This window comes from Aspergillus eucalypticola, assembly GCF_003184535.1.
Source record: "Aspergillus eucalypticola CBS 122712 chromosome Unknown BO83scaffold_24, whole genome shotgun sequence".
NCBI classification, from domain to species: domain Eukaryota; kingdom Fungi; phylum Ascomycota; class Eurotiomycetes; order Eurotiales; family Aspergillaceae; genus Aspergillus; species Aspergillus eucalypticola.
This window is the reverse complement of record NW_020290298.1, coordinates 105,623-129,389: the sequence shown is the minus strand read 5'-3', so window position 1 is coordinate 129,389 and position 23,767 is coordinate 105,623. Positions and strand designations below refer to the sequence as shown.

General features: G+C 50.1%; 8 protein-coding genes across 8 annotated transcripts; 4 read left to right on the top strand and 4 right to left on the bottom strand.

Moving 5' to 3' along the window:
• The first annotated feature begins 799 nt into the window (after positions 1 to 799).
• On the top strand, positions 800 to 2,089 carry BO83DRAFT_106795 (uncharacterized protein). The gene is made up of 2 exons (XM_025525900.1): positions 800 to 1,139; positions 1,212 to 2,089. The coding sequence occupies exons 1-2, from the start codon at positions 1,009 to 1,011 to the stop codon at positions 1,993 to 1,995; spliced, it is 915 nt and encodes a 304-aa protein (XP_025385034.1). The 5' UTR covers positions 800 to 1,008; the 3' UTR covers positions 1,996 to 2,089.
• Positions 2,090 to 6,457: 4,368 nt separating this feature from the next.
• On the bottom strand, positions 6,458 to 7,098 carry BO83DRAFT_380932 (uncharacterized protein). The gene has a single exon (XM_025531867.1). It carries the CDS (start codon positions 7,059 to 7,061, stop codon positions 6,807 to 6,809), a length of 255 nt encoding a protein of 84 aa, XP_025385033.1. The 5' UTR covers positions 7,062 to 7,098; the 3' UTR covers positions 6,458 to 6,806.
• Positions 7,099 to 7,256: 158 nt separating this feature from the next.
• BO83DRAFT_410435 (uncharacterized protein) lies at positions 7,257 to 7,689 on the top strand (the record flags this gene model as incomplete). Its single annotated transcript, XM_025534216.1, has 2 exons — positions 7,257 to 7,352; positions 7,381 to 7,689. The coding sequence occupies 2 exons, from the start codon at positions 7,257 to 7,259 to the stop codon at positions 7,603 to 7,605; spliced, it is 321 nt and encodes a 106-aa protein (XP_025385032.1). The 3' UTR covers positions 7,606 to 7,689.
• A 1,134-nt stretch (positions 7,690 to 8,823) lies between these two features.
• BO83DRAFT_401406 (uncharacterized protein) lies at positions 8,824 to 10,659 on the top strand (the record flags this gene model as incomplete). Its single annotated transcript, XM_025533459.1, has 2 exons — positions 8,824 to 9,520; positions 9,602 to 10,659. 2 exons carry the CDS (start codon positions 8,824 to 8,826, stop codon positions 10,657 to 10,659), a joined length of 1,755 nt encoding a protein of 584 aa, XP_025385031.1.
• Positions 10,660 to 11,439: 780 nt separating this feature from the next.
• BO83DRAFT_106768 (Sds3 domain-containing protein) lies at positions 11,440 to 13,191 on the top strand. Its single transcript, XM_025525899.1, has 2 exons — positions 11,440 to 12,029; positions 12,100 to 13,191. The coding sequence occupies exons 1-2, from the start codon at positions 11,592 to 11,594 to the stop codon at positions 13,183 to 13,185; spliced, it is 1,524 nt and encodes a 507-aa protein (XP_025385030.1). The 5' UTR covers positions 11,440 to 11,591; the 3' UTR covers positions 13,186 to 13,191.
• Positions 13,192 to 14,490: 1,299 nt separating this feature from the next.
• Positions 14,491 to 15,814, bottom strand: BO83DRAFT_451749 (uncharacterized protein). The gene is made up of 4 exons (XM_025536843.1): positions 15,530 to 15,814; positions 15,181 to 15,466; positions 15,038 to 15,115; positions 14,491 to 14,962 (listed from the first exon to the last, which is right to left on the bottom strand). Exons 2-4 carry the CDS (start codon positions 15,344 to 15,346, stop codon positions 14,790 to 14,792), a joined length of 417 nt encoding a protein of 138 aa, XP_025385029.1. The 5' UTR covers positions 15,347 to 15,466; positions 15,530 to 15,814; the 3' UTR covers positions 14,491 to 14,789.
• A 370-nt stretch (positions 15,815 to 16,184) lies between these two features.
• On the bottom strand, positions 16,185 to 18,819 carry BO83DRAFT_319636 (extracellular serine-threonine rich protein; the record flags this gene model as incomplete). Its single annotated transcript, XM_025527783.1, has 3 exons — positions 16,185 to 18,467; positions 18,515 to 18,688; positions 18,742 to 18,819. 3 exons carry the CDS (start codon positions 18,817 to 18,819, stop codon positions 16,185 to 16,187), a joined length of 2,535 nt encoding a protein of 844 aa, XP_025385028.1.
• A 2,217-nt stretch (positions 18,820 to 21,036) lies between these two features.
• On the bottom strand, positions 21,037 to 23,561 carry BO83DRAFT_106683 (uncharacterized protein). Its single transcript, XM_025525898.1, has 2 exons — positions 22,337 to 23,561; positions 21,037 to 22,283 (listed from the first exon to the last, which is right to left on the bottom strand). The coding sequence occupies exons 1-2, from the start codon at positions 23,277 to 23,279 to the stop codon at positions 21,307 to 21,309; spliced, it is 1,920 nt and encodes a 639-aa protein (XP_025385027.1). The 5' UTR covers positions 23,280 to 23,561; the 3' UTR covers positions 21,037 to 21,306.
• Positions 23,562 to 23,767: the final 206 nt, after the last annotated feature.

Here is a 23,767-nt window from a genome sequence, read left to right as displayed (position 1 = left end):
TGGAAGAGTTCTGCTTTGGGCTCTCCGGTCTCGCCCAAAGCACGAGGAGCGATAGGTCTTGGCAACGATCGAGACCCTGGCTGGGCCCACCGCCTAAATAATTAGGATCATCTGGAGATGGGGTCTGTTCTCTGCTAGTTACCGTTACTCTTCGGCCGCTTGACGTAGGATGCTGTTGAGATATTCGAAAAAATAAATATGAATTAAATAAGAAAAATTCTGAAAAAGCAACAGAAATCAAAGTAGGCAGCGTAGACAGCCTCTTCGTTGTAGTACAGTTATTATATCCCCCCATCCTTCTTGGGGGTTGGAAAAAAAAGGAGATGCAAGCAGAGTTACAAGCAATCGACTAGTGAAAGACGGATCGTCACCGGCTTGCGTGGATGACGGGGCCTCGTCTGACTGGGGCTTTCTTTTCCCGCATGCGTGCCATTTCCCTTTCCAAGGAATCTCCGCCAACGCTTTCATTTCATTTCCTCCTTTTCCTTTTTCATTTCCTGCTTTTCCCTTTTCCACCCCCTCCCCTCTTTTTTCTTTTTCGTGCCCGTTTCTGACGTGCTGGGGGGGGTTTAAACTCATACTAAAGTAGATATATCTACAATTCCCATTGTCCCTCCTCCCCTCCCCCCCCTTCTTTTTCTTCTTCACCTTATCTACCTACTATCCACCCTCTTACCACACCTAATTCCTCACCAACACACACTCCATCCTCGTCTATTCTGGTCTGGATCATGCTATCCGTGGTTCTCCCGTCTTTCAAATTCGCCATCACTGGAAAGCTTCTCCGCCCACTTGTGCCTCGTTTGATTGGCTCGGACTAGTCGTTTCGTGTTTCGCCCAAATTCAACCCTGTTGTGCCTCCCCAGTGCAACGTCATCCTTATTCGCATATTAGTCGTCGGATTGCTATTTTTGTCCCCATCGCTATATATTACCGTCTCCATAATATATTCCCACCTCTTTCATCGTTACGGTCTATCCGTTGCGCAATTAAGCGGTTGACCGCAACATGTCCACCACCAGCACATATTCCCCATTTCGCATCTCTCTCCGGGATCGCGCCAATTTGGATCGCAATGAGGCTTTTAGGCTTGTGAGGGAGCATCTGAGGCGCCAGGAACTGGGCATGAAGGCTCCTAGGTACGTGTCTTCACAACCATCAAGAAAAAATAAATCTGCGGTCGAATATCGTAGCTAATATATCGGCTATAGTTTTTGTGCCGAGCATCGCCATGATACCCCCAGTCAAGAACAGGAAACCTTCCGCCTTCATCGCGATATCATCCACACCATCCTCCTCCCTCTGTTCCTGCTCCACCATCAAGCCTCGCGTATCGCAACCAATGTGCTGCCACGCCACAAAGGCGCGGAATGCGAACGGGCGTTCCGTGGTGAGGCGCGTGGTGCTTATGCTTGGCTGCATTCCATTCTGAGCGAAGAGCATGATTGGTATTTGACCGAGCGCTGCCCCGCCTGTATCGTTCTGCACGTTATGAATTCGGAGCCGACCATTCGATTTGTCGCCGTGGCGTGTCTCCTGTCAGACCACTTGCAGGGTCTGGACCTCCCGAGCGCCAAGAGACGGCTGCCTAACTTCGACTTTTGGTACGAATCGCTGGAGAATGCCGTCCGTGAGGATACGTTCTGGGGCGAGGGCTTCTGGCCGGACATCGAATATCGCGCCTGCGCCTTGACCGATGGTGTGAAGCAGCTGGTGCTGCAGTGCTTGGAGCTGCAGGCTGCTCTGGACCGACACGACCTGCAGCCCGAGGAGTCGTACCGACCGACTCAGCGCTCTCGGAATGACTCGTCACGGCCGTCCGTTACGGTGAAGCAGTCCAGCTGCACGCAGCTCCCTGTCATCGACGAAGAAGACCAGAAGCTCTTTGCCAAGGCCGGCGCCAATCGCGGCATGCATCCCTGCCGCAGTGAGCGGCCGCAGAGATTTCATGCTCGCCGCCATGGTGAGCCTCGCAGAAGATCGGTGACATCTTGAGTGATCGCAGGGGTGCTTGTGTCAAGCGACCAAGCTGGAAGAACAATCTAAACAGACTACCTGTCCGTGGGTCTAGTCGCCGAAGGTCTGGAATCATCCTGCATCGGGATGCCCGATCTGCCGCCGAAATCAGGCATCGGCCCCCCGAAGTGAGTTGCAGGCTCATTGCAACCACCTCTCAGTGAAATTATCTGCTGTCTCGAAGCAAGCAGGTGCACACTAAGCCTAGACGTGCCACCGAAGTTTCGACGTCCCAGTACTTCCTCTTGCAGAAACTCACGGACACCCCCCTTTGGATGTAACGTCGAGGACTGCTTCCGCGGAAATGCCTACCGTTGTGCATGCGTGTGTGGCTTGAGCAGAATTTGTCCAGAATCGTGCAATCCTGTAAGCCATTCGAAGCAAGGGGGCAAAAGACGTGGTTCGAGGGCTGAGGTTATTGTGAAGACAGCCACGGTTAGAGTGTGGAGGCAAAATAGCCTCACGAGGTGGAATCCGCAAGGATGAGGTAGTTCTATTCAACTGTATATACTTTTGATGGACGAGAAGAGTAATACATGCACAAACAGCACATTAAACCTATGATGGTCATGCAATGTAGAACTGTAACAGAATCAGACACAAGACCCGCCCACACATCAGTTACTATCTATCCAACGTAAGCCATCTGACACTGACACAAACACAAAACACAAAACACAAAAAAAAAACAAAACACGCAATCCAAGTCGATCAAACACACAATGACGACGTTCTGTAACCGACTATCTACCTCCCTACTACGTACTATGTACCTTACACAGCTACCTGGCTGGCTGGCTAGTTGTAAGATTGTCCATCTGGCTAGCTGACAAGACAAGAAGGCAAGGGAGGTAAGTCAAAGTGGGGAAGGAACTTCATGCATGCATGCATGTTGTCTTTTCAGTTCCATTCAGCAAGCCATGAAAACAAACAAACTAATCAGTTATTTAAATGTCTCTCCTTGCCCCTCTATTATGTACTAGTATATTCCCCACTGCATCAACAACACAAAAAACAGAAAAAAACAAAAAACAAAGCATGATAATGATGAAAGTCAGATAACGAATGGAAAAGAAAAAAATAAACTCAAAATAAAAATAATCCAAACCTGATTTTTTTTTTTTTTTTTTTTTTTTTTTTTTTCCAGACCTTTGTATATCTGAGACATGAAGAAGTGGATTCAATTGTGGTAGTGGTGGTAGGGTAGTGGTGGTGGTGAACTAACTTACGTACGTAACGAATGTGCCGTGTTTTCCCCACATTCTACTACCGCTAAATATCTGGACTACTTGTTAGGTGCATTTGGTTGGTTGGTAGATTAGATTAATTGGTTAGTTGGTTGGTTTACTCCGCGATGGCGATGGCGAGGGAGGAGAGAAGTGGAGGAGAAGGATGAGGAGGAGGAGAAGAAGAGGGGTGGCGGCAAATTCGTATTCTTTCTATCTTGACTCTTTAAGGTATCTGGTAGTGTCTATCCAACTGAGACATGGAATGGGATAGGCTAGATTCCACTCGGTAGTTTGACGAAATAGGTATCTGGTGAGGGTTTAGGTGTGTGTGGGGGGGGGATATAAGGATGGGTATGGCAATTATCTTATCGCATCTAGATTCGACATGGACATTGGACTTGGTGGATTATGGGTTATGTGGCACGGGATAGAAAGTAGGGTCTCTGCCCATCTATCTATCTCTCTAACTGTCTATACTATGTCTATCCTATTACTTTACTTCAGTCAGTCTATCCTCTGGTAGAGGAGATTGAAGGATGATGCTGATGATGAATCTAGTCTTTAATCATTCGATCCTCTGGTCGAGTAGATTGGAAAGGATGAGTCTGGCTGGTCTCATGATGGAAGATCAATTAATCTAGACTATGTGGAGAGTAACGGGGAGGAAAGGGAGTTGTCTGGAACCGTGGGTTGAAGATGGATGGTAGTATCTAGTTATGACGGGTTGATTTGGGAGAGTCATTAATATAGAGGACTGTTAGACTAGTGGTAATGGGAGAGAGAGAAAGTAAGGTTGGAGACGGGATAGTTGTGTATGGCTGGATTTGATTATTGGAGGGAGAGAGGTTTTGGGAATTAGGATTGGGTTATACGGGATGGGGTATTGAGATTCCGTGGATGGGTGTGTTTGAGAGATTCTTTTCCTTTCTCCCTCTGTCTTTATTTCTTCTCTTTCTCCGTGGGAATAATGATCATTTGATTGTCTGTTTAATTTACTATGTATTGTTTTCTCTTGTATACTGGGTACTTGGTTAAGTGTAGAGTGGAGCATCAATCATCAGGCATGAATTCATTCCTTGATGGATGGAGACAGGCCACGCCACCACACGAGAGTATCTGGTAGAAACATCAGGTTGTGTAGGTAACCAACGGGGTCTAGACTGGGTCCGAGTCGGATGGGATACAACCCGGTGGGGATCACCATTATCCACAATTCATTTTTGCATTTTCCGTGCTTGCGATCACATCACGAGATACATTTGCTGGCACAACCGTATACCACCTACGTTTTAGTTGTTGTAGTACAGAGGATGTTCTGGATCGTGGGTGTGTGAGAGTGAGCCGTGTATACTTGATCAGGAAGGGGTAGTAATTAGATAGACGGCATGTAGATCCATACATCGCATCACATCCGGTCAGTCTCGGGAAACAGGATATCGAGGGATCTAGTAGTAGTCTAGGTTTTGTTGGTAGATCAGAGAATCAAGTTTGAGTCGTCGCTTCACTTTCAAAAGGAGATGGCTATTGTGGATGGATGGATGTGTATGCAGATGCCTTGTTCATAGTGATGTGAGTGATGAAGATCGTTCTCTTTCTGTAAGATTTTTGGTTTGGTTGGATATGCTATATCCCTGATATGGATGGTGATAGCATACGCATGCTCCTTATGCTGAAAATGTGTGGATAGATAGCTAGGGTCCAGAACTGGGTGACAGCAGTGATAGTGACAGTGACAGTGACACCTGTCAGGCAGGATCGCTTCAAGGGTCTAATTTCACGTACCGTGGAATTGTATCCCAGTCGCTAATTAAGATGTTATATCGCTTCCGACAACGATGGAAATTCGCAGAAAAGGCTGGAGGAGAACTGATCTAATAAACAGGGCTTAATCGGTGATAGTGTTGGGCTGCGTGCGAGGCCAAAAGGAGGTGAGGATGATTTCAGCCACTTACGACATGCAATTCTCGTCGGCTATGGATGCGTACAGACGGGATCGTTCCAATGGACTGGATTGGACTGGACTGGGCTTGAAAGTGGGGGGAGTGAGAACAGGAGGGAGGGGAAAAGTAGTAGCAGGAGCAAGGCGTGGTTTAGACACATTTCTTTTTCCATCGCTCTGCCCGTTGTATGTATGTACCTCCTGTGTGCGACTGCGGACGACATCTGAGGTCAGACGCCGTGAGGCTGAGATAAGGAGACATTTTTATTTTTGGACGGGAAAATAGAAAAGAAAAAAAGGAGATAGAGATAACTAAAAGCAGTATACCTATGGACGGAGTTACCCGATTAGGTAAACACATGGAGATTGTTTTCAGTATGTTCAGCAGCGCCAAAAGTACAAACAATCCCTCTTCAGCCTCAGCTCTGTGCAGCCACGGGAGCCATGCCAGATCTACGATAAACCTGAGAGGTATAGTCCTAGCGAACTAATCAACTTAACTCTCAGACTAACTTGCTCCCGCACCTACAGATCCCTAAACCAATTTTCTCTTTTGCCTGACCCGACCTACAGTAACCTAGTCAAGCCCAAGCTACGGCCTAAGTTAAGTAAACCTTCAGCTAGAGAGGAAAGTCAGTTTAGTTTCCCTTAGGTAGTTAGTCTAGTCTAGAGACTGGAGAGGGAGACAAGACAGACCAGGGCCTCCCAGTGGCCCCCTCCTCCCCCCATCCATCAACCCTGCCTGATCCCAGAAGAATTGAACCTTATCCCGCCAATGTTCATCTCTAGGCCCATAATGGCCCAGTTGCGCACACACACAACAATAATTGACCTGAGTTTTTTTTATTATTCTATTTTCCCTTTTGATTCATTTCGGACCACATAAGGCGGATCTTTTCGGCAGCACGGAACAAGGGTCTAGGCGCCAATCCGCCCGGAAGCGGCAGTGGGTTTCGATCGCGCCATGCAAGCAAGCCTTCTGCTGCCCGGGGAGGCCAATGAGGGTGGCCTCTGCGCCACGCCGAACCAGGGTGAGGGCGAGACTGTCGACGTCAAGAGTCACTGAAATTTGAGGGATGAGCAGTTTTGAATTGCCGGTTGACTTTGGGACACACTGAGAGAGGCAGAGGGATTTGGCTTAGAGTTCCAGAACCATTTTCCCTTTTGCTTGGCCTTGGTTGGATTTTATTCTAATTAGTTTTATCTCTTATTTTCTTATTATTTTTCTATCTGGGTTTTCCATAACAGTTGATTCATCGCCTTCCTGGCTGGCTCAACTCATAGGCTCCCTCACCATCTCGCCCTTTTACGGTCCGCGTCTACTCTGAGTCATGCTTCTACACCGTAACTATTTATTGTGCGTGGGAGATTTCTAGATTCAGCAATGCAGGATCCATGAGTAGGTAAGGTACTGCGTACTAATTGGTATAGGTCAGGTACACATTATGGGGAGTGGGCAATAATATAGACGATAATGAAGAACTACTACTAAAGGCTGAAGCGTGGCCGGGATCGAAGATGCTAGCACCATCACTAGACTAGTTATACGCTACCCACCTGATTGAACGCTGGTTTATTAGTTTTCTCACCATTGTGGTCTTAATCAGGGACTATGTTCCGGATTATCTGGGGTTTTTCTGATGTTGTTTGTTACCTTCTGTGCAGTGTGCACCCGGCTTCGCTTCGGGATTCCCGAAAGCTTCAACTTTTTGAAGAATCACCACTACAATGTATGGTAGGTCAAATGTAAAAAGGAAATTGGTTGTAAATAAGCATCGGATCAGACGGTAAAGAGCGAGATCGATAAAGTGATGCTGATCCCAGGTAATACGAGATCTAGGGCAGAAGACAAGTTGTTGGTTACTGGTAACGGCCATTGTTACCGAGTATAGTGCGAGGGAAGAATAAAAAAGCAAACCTCCTGATCAGTTTGCCCTGGTTGAAATAATTTGCTGCCTTTTATTATATTTTATTTTCTTTCCTTTTCTTTTCTCGTACACAATGTGGGCAGTTTGTAGTACCTGCCTGACGCCTGGCACGACGGCCGGATCCACCCAGACAGACAAGTCGTCATGGATCAAGCTGGTCATCCATGCTTTTCTTCCCAGGGTCCAGTCCATTACATCGCTTGCCTTGTCTTCATTACACACTTTGGCTGGTGGTTGTTGGTACTGCTGCTGCTGCTACAGACTCAAGACTCCCCTCCGACCGGGAAAGGCCAGACGGGCGGTGGGGCGCTGCTACTACTTTTTTGGGGAGAGATGGGGGGCAAAACTAAAAAGGTGGGCACTGGACACTGGTGGACTCTGCTGGAAGGCCCGTGTAATGCCCGTTACGGTATCGCTGGGCCTGTCCCGGTTTAGCTCCGATCAGCCACTATGGAGGCCTAGACGAGTCGGAGGCGTCTGGGCCTCTGGATGAGTCGGTTGGTCGGCTCAGTCCGCGACCTTGAGACTTGAGCAGGAAACCTTCCTGCTTCGAGTGGGAATAACGTGGATGGTTATTAAATGGGATGAATAGCAAGAAGAATATTTTTTAGGATAACAAATTAGCAGCTACAAGAAAGGAAATCGCTAATAAGGGTAAATAAAACAATGCAGGTGGAATGCCGGCGGGAGCAGATGATAGATTAAAAGTGTCCCGTTTTATACACCTGCATTGCTCACCCGCTGACTGGCCCGACCGGGCGTCCTCGTGTCATGAATTCCCCAATCAGGCCAAGGCCGGCAGGTCTAGAACGCCGGTGGAAAGTCGCAGCCCGAGGGTCTTGGCTGTCAGTCTCTGCGTCTGGCCCTTGGGTCAATTTCCCAGGCGTCATGATCCTTTTTCTGTCTGTTCTGTTCTGTTCTGCTTGAAACTGAACCGCTATTTTCCCGCCTAAACTTTCTCGACAGGGCCCGGATGGCTCTTTCTTTTGACTCTCTCGCTGACTCTCTTACACTCTCTGGTCTTTTCTTTCCCCTCCCCCTTCAATCTCGCTCTCTTCTCCACTGTATCATCATCATCGTTTACCATTTACCTCTCTCTGTCTCTCCATCTTCTCATCTTTAACCTTCCACTTCTTCCCTTCTTCCCACCTTCCTGTCATCTCTCGCCCTCTTACTACTTCCCTCCCTCCTCTTCCTCCTCCACTCCTCTTTTAGTGTCTCCCCGGTCTCTCTCTCTCATTCCCGACCGTCTGTTTTGCTTTCCCTTCTAACCCAACAACTACTATTCGTTTCCCCCTCTCCCTGTCACGAACTCTGCCACGCCATCCAGCTTTTCATGGTGCTGTTTGTTCGTGATTTTTACCAAGCTACCCAACCTTCCACCACCATTACTCAACATCAATTCTCCTTCTCCCCGGTACCAACATCGTTCCCTCGGGTTGTGTCTGAGACCTGAAAGTCCTTCGGCTGCACTCTAAAGTTAGCGTACTCGTGGATATTGAGTTGGCTGGATCCGCCTCTTTTCGACGTCGCCTCCCTTCCCCGGCTCGCCAGTAGCCCAGCAATAGACTGGATGAATCCCCCACAGTGCCATGGACCATATCGACCTACATCTGTGGTGCGAGACAGCCCGGTCATGCGTTCGCCATTCTCAGCGTCTTCCTTCTCATCCACCTCTTCCTCAGAAGCGTCGGGGGAACCCAGCACGCCAATGAGAGCCAGCTCGCCAGCTGATTCACAGGATCCGCTCCAATTAAGCCCCGTCTCGCCTCTCAAGTCACACCCGCAACTATCATTATCACCATCCTCTGCCTTCCACCACAACCATCACAACATCGGCTCTAGTCGATTAAAGCGACGTGCCTCTCAAGGATCCCTCCTAACAAAGCCTTCTCCCGTCTCTCGATTTCTCTCTCGCAGCAACGCTTCTCTGCACCTGCCATCCTTGGAAGACTTCGGCCTTTTCTCCAAATCCCCGACTCGGGCGGAATCCCAGTCCAATCCTTCCGACACTCGTCTTCGCGTCTCCACCTCCTCCACCGCATCGGGCTCGCTGGCGGCTCGTGCGTCCCAGTCAACAGCCGGGGTGTGGGAGACATCCCCCGCCAAAAGTGATTATCTCTCCGCCCTTCCCCCGACTCCCCCGGATGACAACGACCACATAGCGTGGAATCCTTCATCCGGAATGTTGCTGTTCGAGTCGCATATGAACCGGGAGGCCGGGCCAATAGCCATGGATGAAGGTCCCAGCATCGGTAATTCGCCCGGCCGAACGTCGGACGGCCTCAGCAGCCCGTCCGATCAACTCTCAAATGGATCGCCGTCAAGCTCTGGTGGTAGCCCCGGGTCTTCTGGCGACATGGATTGTGATCACAATTCATGGCTGGAGAATAGTATTGAAGCCTCGAGTGAGTTCCCTCCGATCACGTGTCATTTCCGTATGGAAATCTCTTGTAAGAGCTTCTGGAAGCTAACCCTTCATGTGATAGTATCATCTCTTCCCTTTTCCAACGGTCGCGGGGAAGCCGTGAAGATCGTCTCGCAAATGCTGCCTTACCCACGACCGGCTGACAAGTCCGCCCCGGTCTCCGCACACGATAGCGTATACTGCGCCCTGGTTCACGCGATACAAGATCGCCTTCGTCATGGACAGTCTCCATACATCAACATCACCCATGCTGTTCCTGAGCAGTTCAGCCTTTCCAACTTACCCTCATCTCCTCCACCAACGCCTCGCTCGCTCTTCTCCGGCGAGGATTATTTCAATCCACCGGCTGTCTTCTCCAGTGCAGCCGTGGTTTCCGCCTATCACGATTTCCGGGGTCCGATCCAGCCCAAGACGACGTACTCTCCGATGCCGATAGTGCCGCCACACACCGTCCACGTTTCGGTCTTGGAGCGGTATCTCCCTCCGTCGTCCCCACAGGAATACAAAGACATGTTCTCCCGGTATCGTCCGTCATTCTTGGTCGACCGACTGAGTGAGCTATCACCTGACGGCGGGTCATTACTGTTCGTCTACCCCACGAGAAGGGGTGCATCCACCTTCAAGTCGCAATATCTCGGACCCATCCTAGATCCCTTACTCCGTCAGCTTGTGGTTGTGAATGAGTTGTCCACCGACATCGGTCGCTATCTGGGGAAGCTGTCGTCCGTCTCACACATGGAAGACTTTGACACGATGCGGCAAAACCTCTCCCAGCTCTGTTGCGATCTGAGCTCCCCATCGTCTCAATTCAGTATTGTCGATGCCCGCAAGGGCAGTGCCCATCTGGACCGTGATCTGTGGACCGAGTGGTACATTCACCAGGAGAAGTCTCGTATGAAGGAGGTTCTCAGCGTATACTGGCAGAACGGCCGCCGGCTACCTGCGACCAAGGCAGTGTCGAATATGTCGACAAATTACATTCTGGAGGATAAAGAGGTGACTTCGGCCATGCTCTTAGGGGAAATCCTGGATGGTATCCGAAGACGGCCATATGGCGAGGATTCGGAGCCTCGGGATGGTGTTGAGTTGGGAGTTTTCGTGATCCGCCGGACTCACTAAGCACGGGTTCTGCAGCTGTGGAGCCAGTTGCGGGCGGGAATCCCTCTCCGCCTCCGTATATGGATGCTCCATCTTCTTGATTATGCTTCATCTTTCCTCTTCTCTTTTCTTTGCTTTTAATATTTTCTTGAAGGATATATAGCCGTGTGATTCAAAATGGGGAACTGGCGGGTCCGGCGGCGTCTGCGGAGTTGGGCTTTGGGTTCTCGATTGCACGTTTGGGAATGTCTAGGGAGCATTGACTGTGTGCATTTGCTATTATCGGATGAAAATACCCAGGATATCTATTTCATGGCAGCGTGATGACCACTAGCATGTGATTACTACTACTTTTTTACTCTTTTTAACTAGATGATGGAAATACATGATCCGCCCTACAGAAGGCAACCCAAAGGCAGCGATAGATGATGTCAGTGTAGCGAGTTGTACACCGTAATACCACAGTGGTAATTTCTATGCAAGTCTCCCATAGATAGTGGAGTGCGCACTGCAATTGTCATCTTGCGTTAATTTATGTGTTATCAAGCATACAAAAACTCAAGTCTATGTAGTTCTAATTCTGTATGGCTTCACTGCAGGCCGGGAAAACACCGACAGGCCGGGCGGTCAAAAATGTCCCCGAGGCTAATCCGCTTCGGGCCAACGGCCGGCTTCCCGCCATCTGCTCTCCTCCGTCACTCTCCAGTCCAGTTCTTCTGCCTCCTCTTTCTTCGCCTCGAATTTGCCTGGTCGCTTGTCATCTCCGTGCTTATGCAGACTGCCTTTCGAGCCGTTCGGTCTCGCCCTGCCTTGTTCCGGCAGCAGTTTCCTGCCAAGCTCAGCTTTGCTTCTCCCACTGAGCCTTCTTCTCATCGCCCTTCTCAACTCTTCGCAGTGTTTGCCCTCCACTCCTCTCTCTCTTTCTCGCTCTAGCACCTCCACCATTCTTGCTCATGGCCTACTCTCCTGGCCCAACATCCCCGGTCCACGGGAACGGGGCGCCCATGATGGCAAATAACTTACAATCTCGAGGGCGCTCCACTAGTCCTCCGACCAGCGTGCCGCTGTCGAAACGGGACAAACGACGCAGCGCGCTCCAGGAGCGCCTCCATGACCTCACGGCCTCGTTCAGCCAAAACAGAGATACCCAGTTCCGCCAACAATTGCATGCTCTTCAATGCGACATGACCCTCATTAACAATGCTGATCCTTACGAACCCGGCCCTCTCCCCGATTCGGCGGAGGATATTGCCCGCCTTATCGAGAATACCGTCGGTGGGGGCAAGTTCGCCAAGGAGATGGCGAGTTTGGCCGGCATGTGGTACTCGCGGTTCGTGCAGGAGGTCAATCAGGTCAAGGCGGAGAAGGATGCGGATTTGGCTATGTTGGTGGTGGGTTCATCTTAGCACTGCTTTTGTTTTTCTGTCGAGCTCGCGGGCTAATGTTTATTCTCTTCTCCAGCATCGTCACAATAATAATCTCGAACGATTCAAGCAGGAGTATGCGTTTCGGGTCCATTTCGCGGAGGAAGAATACAATAACTTGTCGCTTACCCTTCGGGAGCGTCTTGTTCAAACGATTTCGGGCAAGAGGGCTCGCTTGATGCGAGAAAAAGAGCAGTTGGACCTGGCAGATACCAACGCCCTTCTCCTGCACCCCAATCAGTTCAGCATTACCAATCCTGCCAGTCCGGGCGGGATACACGGAAACCGAAAGACTCGTCACACCCGCCACCGCGTTGATTTGGACGAGCTCGGCAATGGGATCATGTCAGAGCATTTTAATAAGCGCAAGAGAAAGGCGGCTGATGAGGATGTGGGCTCGCCTGTGCGCGAGACCAACCCCGCCGAGCGCGCCAAGGCCCAGGCGGCCCAGCAGCAGCAGGCGCCGTCCTACTCCATCAATTCTCTCTTTACGGAGAGGGAGCTTGGTGCTCATGCCAATGCTGCGCACATTGCGACAGTCCACTTCTTCTCGACGTCCAAGCGTGCGGACCAGCCGTCTGGAGCGGCTACAAACGGTAACAACACCGATGCCGACGATGGTTCGGGGGTGGACGGGACGGGTGCCGAGGACAATGGCACTCCTGCGGCCGATATGGCTCGCACAGCCAGTCAGAACTTCCACGCCACGCGGTCCACGCGGGGGCATGGAAATCACGCTTTGAACGCGCTGGCGGAGCTGTCAGATAAGCCCGCTGTACGTCCTAGCCTCCCGTACAATATCTTGGCCAACTACCACGCGCGTTCAAGCAACAGCGGCGCGCCTCCCTTGCCTCCTCTGATGAACGAGGAAGTCGATGACGACTGGGCGCGCATCGACCGGTTGCATAACAAGCCTACGGGATTCGTGGATCGCACACTCGTCCAGCTCTTGGTTGAAACAATCCCCTCGGACGTGGACGGGGTGCCGCAGGACCCTAATCGGTTCAACATGCTGCATCCCGACTTTCCCACCGAAATGGGCATGCATCTGTATCCGTTAAGGAAGGACAACGGCGACGTAATAAGCAACGAGCGTTCAACGAAGAAAACCAAAGCGGGCTAGCCATGTAGCCTCTATTTGCGGAACCAACAATACCACAGGCGTTCAAGGCTAGCCATGACACTGGCTAACCGGGGTAGGTGCAAACAGGATGGGTAGCGGGAGTACTTAACAAATACCACTTTGACGGGCGTTGGGATTGATTGACATTGGCTGCCTGCTTGTATGGTGGCATTTGTTTGGACGGAGCAAGAATCTCCTGTCATACCTTTTTTTCTTCTTCTTTTCCTTATTTCCTTTTCTCATCAGTGATCTTTCACCTTTATATCTCTGACCCGGATTGTTTACTAGAGTCAGCCAGTAGTAGTGTACTTCTCTCTGAGTCTTGTGATTTTGCTCTGCGTCTATATTGCTTTGCTTCGGACAGTATTTCGTCCTGGAACGGCGTTGACTGGTGATAGATTTGCCCTGCTTGCCTCATTGGATATGACACGAATGAGGTAGGCAGTAAGTAGTCAGTAGGTATGATAGTCAGTAGGGAAGGAATAAAGTGAACTGTACATGCTCGCTGGACGTGTTTATCCCCTCTTAATTGTGCCCCGCCGGGGCTTACTTTTGAATAACGGTAGAGGAGTTTGGTGGTTACTTCGTGAACTATCTAACTGGTCAGCACTGGCAGCAATTATTTGTAAGCAATTACTTAGTTCACAGACTCAGTTCTGGCTATCCAAACAATAAAAATGCACACTTGTCCACCAGATAATATTTGGTACCTAGATACACACTCTGTTAACCTATTTCATTTACTATTATGCACCAGTATAAATAGTGGCCTCATTATAGTGGGAGGACTCAATATGAAGCAGTTTAGTGCATAAATCTAATGAGTAAATACTTCACAACACAACCCTACCTGCCTGCGCAGCTACTATAGAACCAAGTGCATAACAGTAGTTGGGTTAGCCTCCAACCTGCATAACATGATTTAGTCGTGTGAGGGCAACCGGCGCTTAGTGACGGATGTTTTGTTTACTATTTTACGGAGCACAGACGTGGCGGTGATGACGACGACGATTATGATGATGGTGGTGATGGTGGTAAGACCAAGTGCCATTTGGGAAAGAAACATAAATGTCACTTTCCTTAGAATGATGATTATAGAAAGTATTGACGAAGTCTGGACATGACATCGAAGTCGACCAGAACATAGTAATAACAAAGAATCAATTAGATGGGGCGAACAGTAAATATCAAGACATCAAGCAGGGTCTATAGTAATACCGACAATGAATTATATCTAATCAAGAATGAGATCATTGATTTGATTAAAGCCAAGTCCTTCCCAGCCCAACCAATTCACATACTACCCACCAGCTCTTCCAATGCCCTAAACTCCTCCGACGCTGTCACAGACGAGGCAGACGGCCTCTGAACCGGATCAGTCACCAGCATCAATCGAAGAAGATCCCTAATCTGCTGAGGCGTATCAAATCTTTCGTAATTCCTCACACAACGGTGAGATTGCCTGCAGCTCTGACACTTCCTTTATGAAACTACTAGCAGCATCTACCGCAGCTTTTGAGTGAATGACCCTCCACATTTGTCAGAGTGTGGGAGCTCCCAGTGAGGGAATAGTCGCTTTATCTTCGTCATGCACCAAGCCTCATTTATAAAGGATGCGGACTATCCCACACGCCCAGTACTCCTGGGTTTATCCAGCAAAGCAGCATCGCGGCAACTGCCCAGACCTGGGATGGCTTCGCACATGCGTGCCCTAGAAAGACTTCCGGAGCGTGCATCGCATATGGTAGTTCGTTGAGAAGACTGCCAGATGGCACTACTAACTTAGTTAAGAGTTTCATCTATTAGTCATTACAATAAGGGATCAGAATTGGTTGGTCTTGCGGGTATTCACCAAGTCCCAAGTCTCCCACTTTAGCTGTTATATAGCCAGTTTCAATCCCAGAGAGCAGGATGTTTGCGAGCTTAAAGTCTGGGACAGGTTATATTGTATTGGATTAGTAAATGTTAATCTTCTCAGGATAGAAAACTCTATACCTGTGTTCAACACATCCGTATCCTTCCAGTACGAGACACAACTAGTCAACGCTGCTCCCATAAAGGCCACGATGAGTGAGTAGATATGCATGCTAGACTGGTATTTTACCTCTGCAAGAGTGGGTGTCCAGCCATTCCAAGGCGATAGTGCTACTGTCGATCTCATCGTACATCTTTCGGAAGCACGCTGAAGAAGGCGACACGATGAAATCGATAGGTATGTCGCTCACGCTTCATGTTCTCTAGTGCAGTTACAGCGCCAGGTGGGGATATATTGATCAGAGCCCTGGGTATGGTACAGTTAGTGCTGGGTTAGGTTATGCATAATACATGATGTAGCACAGTGGACGTTTTAAGAGCTTGAGGAACGTCCCGTGCATTCTCACGTGGAATAACCTCAGCTTTATAGACAGTTGAGGTATGTGTGCTATCTCCCACTACGGGTTTTGAGTGTTCGGTAGTTCCAAGAGGTGCCTTGGAGAGTAGTTCCAGGTGCGAGGGATGATATGCTTTCGTGGAGCAAACATACTTGGGTAGTTGTGCAATATAACTATCAAGAATGATGGATTTACGAAGACTCTGTAGAGTAATGGATATATGTATGATAAAATCGAAGATGGAACCGATCGTGACGGGCACGGGACTTGGAATGTGGCTGGTGCGGACTGTGTCGCTAGAACATATCATGGCTTTATATTCTTCGGGGAAGATTAGTATTGTGTGATATGCCTGTGGGCACGAAGTTATCTATGACTGGCAGTGATTAGGAAGATAAGAGTGGTCATCTGATCTGGCTATCAGATGTAGTCCATCTACTAACTGCAAACCTACGATAATACATGGGTTCAAGTACCGGGCACAGCAATTAAATAACATAATGAAGCAAGCAACCTGGTTGTTTACAAGCAAAGCAAAGATCCTTTAAATACACCGGGACGATGACGTATCATCGCAATTTACAACTCCAATCTGTTCACTCCCCTTTTATCATTCCTTGATTACGATTAGTAAATGCCCAAAAGAGCAGCAAAGGCGATAGTCCACCACCATGCTGAAGAGCTCTTCTCCTTAGACCCCGTGTTGGACAGCACGATTGTATTGCTAGGAGACTGAGACGTTGTTGGCCGGCCGGAGAAGGTAGCGAGAGTCGAGGAAGCCCAGGGGTTGGGAATACGGCTTGAACTTGCCGAGACGCCAGTTGGACCGCCTGGCACAAGGCCCACGGTTGTCTGGGCGCTTCCTGAGGCGGTGGTAAATACGACCTTAGGCACGGTCGCGGTCCAGGTAGAGTAGGTTACGACGGTGGACGCGACAGGTGCAGCAGTGGCTGGGTTGGTGGTCGGTGCGACACCACCTGTGATTGAGTGGACTGCTGTACCAGTAACTGGAGCGGCACCGGTGGCGCTAGCGCCGAGGGTGATCGAAGTTGGGATGACCGTCACGATGCCTGGGTTTTGCGGTACATAGGCAGCGCAGATACCGGTGAAATAGGACAGAGCAGCCTGGACTTCGGCCTGGGAAGCTCCCCAGGCTTGTATGCAGGAAATGACCTTCTTGGTGAAATCGTCCGATGGGCAGTAGCAGCTAGTATCGCTGTTGGAGCTGCACTTGGGAAGCAGGTTCATCCAGGTGTTGATGCACTTGGGCACCACATTGGGGCACGGTGCGGATGGGGCGGGCGTCGAGACACCGCTGGCACTGGTGCTGGTGGCTGGGGACTTGCCCGTGAGTACAACTGTGTTTGCAATTGTAGAAGTTGCTGTCATGGTAATGGTGGAGACAGTGCTAGTAACTGAAGTGATGGCCTTGCCACTTGAGGTCACGACTGAAGTCACAGGACATGTGGTCACGGTCTCCCAGGTCACAATAGTTGTTGTGCTCTCAGGTGCAGTAGTGACAGAGCCAACAGATGTCGGGCCGGCGGTACACTTGGGGCAGTATGTGGACACCGAGGTCAATGTCACTGTTGAGATGGTACTAGAGACGGAAGTCACTGGCTTTCCGCTCGAGGTCACTACAGTGGTCACTGGACATGTAGTAAGGGTCTCATATGTAACCACGGTTGTCGTGCTCTCGGGGACGGAGACAGGTCCGGAGGAGATGGGAGCAACGCCAGTTGGACCGTGAGCAGAGCTGGAGACAGCAGAGGTTGGTGTGATAGTGGCCACTGAGGTCATGGTCATGGTTGAGACAGTACTGGTAACCGAGGTGATAGGAACACCACTTGAGGTAACAACATTGGTCACAGGGCAGGTGGTTACAGTCTTATAAGTGACAACAGTAGTAGTCCGCTCAGGAGCCGAAACAGGTGCAGACGAGATAGGGGCTACAGAAGTCGGAGCAATGCACTTGGTGCAGATGGTCGACGTCGAGGTCAGCGTAACAGTAGAGACGGTTGTGCCAACTGACGTGGTGAGCGAGCCGCCTGCAGAGCCAGTGGATGTCACTGGGCAAGTGGTCACTGTCACATATGTAACGACGGTGGTCTTGTCAACAGCAGGAGCTGAAGAGCCATGCCCTGATGTAACAAGAGCAGTAGACACGGCCGGGCTAGGGACCGGGCTCGAATGGGATGAAGTGGACTCAACAGGGGAGCTGCCGGATGGAACACTGATCGACGTCGTAACCATCGGATTGCTGGTATGGTGTCCTGCCGACGTACTCACCGACGTACTCTCTGCCGGAGAAGCTCCAGAAGTTTCAGTAACCGGGCATACAGTAGTTGAGACAGCAATCGTAGATGTGACCACAGTGACCGAGTTTGCGGGACAATTCGTCACAGTAGGTGCGCAGCTTGTGATTGTCACCTCCTTCGTCGCGTAAACAGTGGACGTGGTCATCCTGACTGGTATCGGGGCAGAAGTTGTAGCAGCTGCGGGCGACGAGGGTGGCATCAGAATCAGGGGAGTCGAGGAGCTACTTGATTTGGTCGAGGATGGCAGCGCAGTGGTACTAGAGGTATCGGTGTCCTGGCTCGGCGAGCAATCGAATTCGACCTCGTAAATACCCAAATCACAGGTCTCGATTTCAATATCCTCCTCAAGCCTGAAGCTCACTGAGACAGAACCACCACACTGATCATTGGTGACATCAGTCCCGCTCGGAGAGCATGAGACAACATCATTGCAGGATGATCCATCAGGCATGTTATAGACAATGTGGACGTCGGCTTCCTTGGATGTGGCGAGACGAAACCTGCTGACAGAGAATCCCTTCTGGTCTTTACCGGAAGACATCCTGAGACCGGAAGATCTTCCCTTGGAGAGTTTTCCAACGATGCATTTTCCCTAGAGCCGTTAGTTACTGACCAACTCAAGAGAGGTGCAATGCTTACAGTGGAGGAAGCGCCAAAGCTCTCTTTCAAGGAGAAGCCTGAGAACTCAAACCCAGCATAGGCTGAGAAGGAGCCGACAGCCAGCCCAGACCAGTCAAATCCAGCTTGCTGATCCTGGGAACAATCATTGTCGGCCTTTCCAGGACTGGGATAGCATTCATCGGTTCCCCACCACTATGTATATTAGCCTTGCATGAAGTCATGTACAAGAGGAAGAGCACACTCACCAAGCCCTTGGGATGAGCAAGAGCTGCAAGCGGCCAAAGGGCGACCGAGAGAAGGTAAAGAGGAGCTACGGCCCTCATATTGAATAGGGCTTAGTAGTAATCGAAGGGGTGTAAAGAATGTCGAATGAGTTGCAGATTGTCGACTTGTTTCAAAGTCACCCAGTTGCGGAAGAGGGGACTTATAAAGAAAAAGACAAGATATAAGAACAGTCCAACGAGTGATAGTAAATGAACGAGCGTCTAATGTCAAGCCACTTGGGCAAACAAACAATAACACAATAACAACAACAAGAAACAGCTTCAGGGGGAAATCAGAGCAGCCAAAGCATTTTGTTACCAGGGAGGGCGATGGACCCTTAAAAGTACCAACACCGGGATGGCAAAAGGCTGTGTGTCTAACACAGCCATTGACGGCGATTGCCGTTCACCAGAATAGACTGCAAGTGCAAGGAAGACAGCCCATTGAGCATTCACTCTCCAACCAGCCAGATGTCAATGGCTGCACAATCGGTGTTACAACCACCAATCCAATCCAGAGGCGCCGGGTGTGCCGCTAGTGCAGGAACAGGGTGAAAGACCCTGACAGAAGCGCGAGTTCATCGCCAATCAGGGGTCACGAAGGCTGACATTTGGCTCAGCCCAAGAGATGTATCGGCCCATAAGGGGCAATGATGAAGAACCCTTTATTTTGTGGGTGAAAGGGGGGGGGGGGGGGGGGGGCCCTGAGGTGTTGGTGGCTGTTCGTTGCCTGGCAGTCTGACGCCATACAGTCTCTACCTAAATCCATGGCAACAAGACATTCATCATTTACTATTCCTGCATCCCTCTGGCAATGAATGCGCCAGCAATCATCAGGACATGAGAACCATGAATTAATGCGCCCAACAAGCAGTAGATAGGACTGTTCATCCAGGATGAAAAGGGTAGAAGGGAAGAAGAGAGGGGAAAACAGCCAAGCAAGAAGGGATCGATCATGTGTCTTTGTCACTGACAGACACACTGTCCCACCTCCAAATGGGACCCTAAACGGCGCCAATGTCTCTTCTCCACGTCAAAATGTCCAGCCAGGGTCCAATTTGATCCATTCATATCACATCAGACACACAGAAGAAGTTAATTCTGCACGATACTCTCAAAGCGGCATCTCCGATCTTCAACACCTAAAGCTCGCTTGTATGCAGTGAGTGAGAGGGTAAAGTTAACCCGGCGTCTCGCGCTGAAACCTGACCAGTCAGTGACCCAACAACACCTTTTACTTCCCTCCTTTACCAATTGCCAAAACCATACATTCGGTTCCCATTCTAATAATAATCTTACGACACTGGAAGAGCCCAGTTCACCCCAATCCGAATCAGAAAGAGAATAAACTTAACCGATCTACAGCGTACTAGAGAGAGGTGAGGGAAGCACGCATTCCCATTCACCAGGTAACCGCCGAGGCTTCAATCCAAGTTCCCCGACTACAATCACCGCCACGCCACAGCAAGATAGCTGATGGAAGAAATCAAGGAATTGACAGCCATGTAGACTCTAATCGACGTAGACCAACTAGGTGACCTAGGGAACCCCAGCGCCAGAATACCACCTCGGAATCCAACCCTTCAGAGCCTGGGCCACCGCCTCCACATTCCACTAAAATACCATGCAAGTCTGCGTTTGGGTTTGGGTTTGTGATGTGAGCATTGTGATAGAGCATGCATGCATATATGCTGTACGATCTGATTTATGCGCTCGCATAGGATCGATTGGTTCGGACTTCAACGGGCTTGTCTCCACAGGAGGTGGTTGTGCAACCTGCTAAACGCTCGTGTACAAAGCGATGACGAGAGAATTACTACTTTACCCCTGGCGCGTCGCACAATGGCTCTGTCTGACCATTGCGTTAGGGACCTTGAGGGGTTTCGTTTACTCCTGACCCTTGCAATGGCTTGCATAGGGTGGTATTGCTTCATTTCCTTTGGGTTGAGCACTAAGACAAGTATTACTTGCAAGAGGGAAGGGCAATGCCATCGCTCAATGGCTTAATGGCCTGATGGCTGCCTAGAGGCTATAGTTACTCGATGCTACCTGGAAATAATAAAAAAACTACGTTACTAGTCGGTTGCTTAAAATATTTTCATATTTGCATTTCCGTGTGCTTAAGACGCCGTAGCACTGCATACATGTCATCAAACGGAGGAAATCAAGGTAAAACAAAGAAAAGCAACAGGTCTTCGTAACACAAGGTATATCCTTTGATCAACTCCAGAAATCAAATGTCATCAAACTCGAACTTTTGGCCATGAGATATCCCCCATCTTGCCGACCACAAGAGTAAGAAGAGAAAGAAGACCCAATTCTGTGGGAGAGAAGCCATGCAGAACACCCGCCGATGGTGGAGAACGAGGCTGGATCAACCAACCCACATTCCCGATGTAACAAACACATCACCGTCTATGCTAGAAACACAGACTCTAAATCCATGTACAAATGTTCAATATGTCCTCGGAATTGGTGGAAATCCAGGCACGCTATGTTCGCCTCAAATCAGAGATATCAGGGTATCGCGCAGTGTCAAATTTTAGTTTAAAAAGGAAGCTGGGTGTGGCGGTGGGCGTCCATCAGCTTTCGTCGGACCGCTTCCCCGCCGCTGTACCCACTAGCTTTGCGCTTGCGCGTGGGGGTGCGTTGGTCTGCATGGCGTGCATGTCTGAAGACGCTAGCAGGGCGAGAAGGCGAATTGGCCGGCATAAACTCCCGATGCTGTGGGAGACGCAACAGCGCTTGGTAGCGGTTGTGATTCCGGCGGAACGCGGTAACGATGCCACGGTCCAGGTGGTTTAGGAATCGTTCCGCACTGCTGGCCTGCTGGGAGTCGGCACCGCGATTAGGGGTCGGTGTGCCCGTGCCGAGTTGTAGGGGCCGAGCAGTCATTGACGACATCAGCGCTTCTTCGTCGAACGCCTTATCCATCTCGTCATCAGATGACCCATCACCGAAATCAATGAAGTCTTCGACATTCAAAGCCGACTCCGGATCATCTTCATCGTCGTCCTCGAAAGAGCTATCGATAGCAAAGTCACGGGATGGATAGAACGCCTCAGGGGGGCCCATTACCTGACCGCCTGGAGCAATATCATTACCGAGGGCAGTCATCATAAGATTAGCACTTGATGCAAGCATGGGGCTCAGATCTGCATGGTTGGGCGATGCGAGGGCGTCCGTATCGCTTTCGTCAATAAGATGCATGGTAGTAGCCCGTGGACTGTTATGAGCAGTATTGCAGGCGCTATTCGTGGCAGATTCAAGCCAATCATGGCGAGAGGAGGCATAGGCAGGGATGATCACGAGGTGCTTGCCAGTGCAGTCGACAAGTGCAACAGGCTTATGAGGGTCGGCGACAAATGTCCCCATAATCGGTCCTCGCCGACGAGAAGTGGTTTCGCTCTTCTCATCACCTGTGGGCGCCAGCGAGGCCGAAGAATCCCGACGCAGGATAGATCTAGGATGCGTGATGGTGGCAGGAGGGGGAAGATCTTCATCTGTAGTCTCGCCATCATCGGCTTCAAACGTGTCAGCAAGTGGAATGTGCGGGGTTGACCAGCTTCATGCATACTTTCATAGCCGCTTGACTCCGAACCCTCGGAGACGGCATCGGATTCCACGTGATAAATATTGGAATGCCCGTAGTCTGACTCGGCATACATCTCCTCAGACTGACGCCGGCGGCGGGATAAATTTTCATTATCATTGTCGATCATGCGACGCAACTGAGGATCGAGACTATCCTGCTGGAGGAAATCACTGGGGATCTCATCCTCGGTATGGGAATCACTATCAGACGAGGAGTCCGAGTCTTCCTGGAAGTGCACCCGGCGCGGCACCGGGGTCTCAATAGCAGTCTCGCTAGCCATGTCGGTCTCCCCGAAGGCTTCCATGGCAGTATAAAGCTGTTCTTCATCAAAGAAGGACGCACCCGACAGGATCATATGATCGTCGAAAACATTGGGACCGGCCCAAACATCAGCGCCGGGAGCTAGGATACCGCCAACGGGGTTTTCATTTTCAGACTCCACAATCAACAACTCTTCCAGTTTCTCTACATCCTGTTCCTCATCATCTGAGCCATCGCTGATGTAGTCCACAGCGGCATAGACATCATCAGAGCTTTCGTCAGAATCATTGTTATCATCGCTACTCCGTTGACCATCGTAGCCATCATCGTCGAAGAATCTCATCTTCTTTGTCTTCTTCTGTTTCACACCCGTCTTATGAGCCCTGTCACGGCGACCATAAGACGGGGCACGAACAGCTGGCTGTTCTTCCTCGTCATCTGCATCATCATCCTCGGAATCATTTGCATCGTCGCTGAGTTCGCCAATGGATGAGACGGATGACACACTCGATACGGAGGCCGCTCTTCGCTTCCGATCAGCGTTAAGAGAACCAAGGGAGACAGCTTTATTGGACGTTCTCGGGGAACGACCCGCGGTGTTGTGATGGGTAGCCTTTGCGACACCCTGGGGGGACCGCTTCGGGGAGTTTGTTGTTGGCGCCATTATATCGTCAACAATAGGTATTGTTATATTGCTTCCTTGGGAGAGGTCTCTCAGTTGAATTGGGACCGACAAAGGTTAAGAAGCACTTGTTGGTTCGACAAAGTTTGCTACCCGTACAACCCGCCGCAATGAATCGATTGCGTCAGCGACTTGAGAAGACAGGTTCAGGGACAAATATCGTAAGGTAGAAGTTTTTCGGAACGTTATTTCGTAATGGCGTAGAGGAAGGAGAGGATATCGTGATCGATGTTATAGACAGAGTGAGAGAGATCGGGATGAGGGGTGGTATATCGGTAGGGGTGGTGATCGGATAGAGGGGAGGGTAGGGCAAAAAAAAGGGACGATAGCAAAGACTTTTCGTAGACCGCAAAAGCACCTCACCGTCCAGAAGGGGACGTCAAAAGTGCTTCTCCTGTAAATGTACTGAGGGGCAATTCCGACGCTTGCCTGTTGTTGCGTCGAAAGAGGAACAGATAATCGTCAAGTCA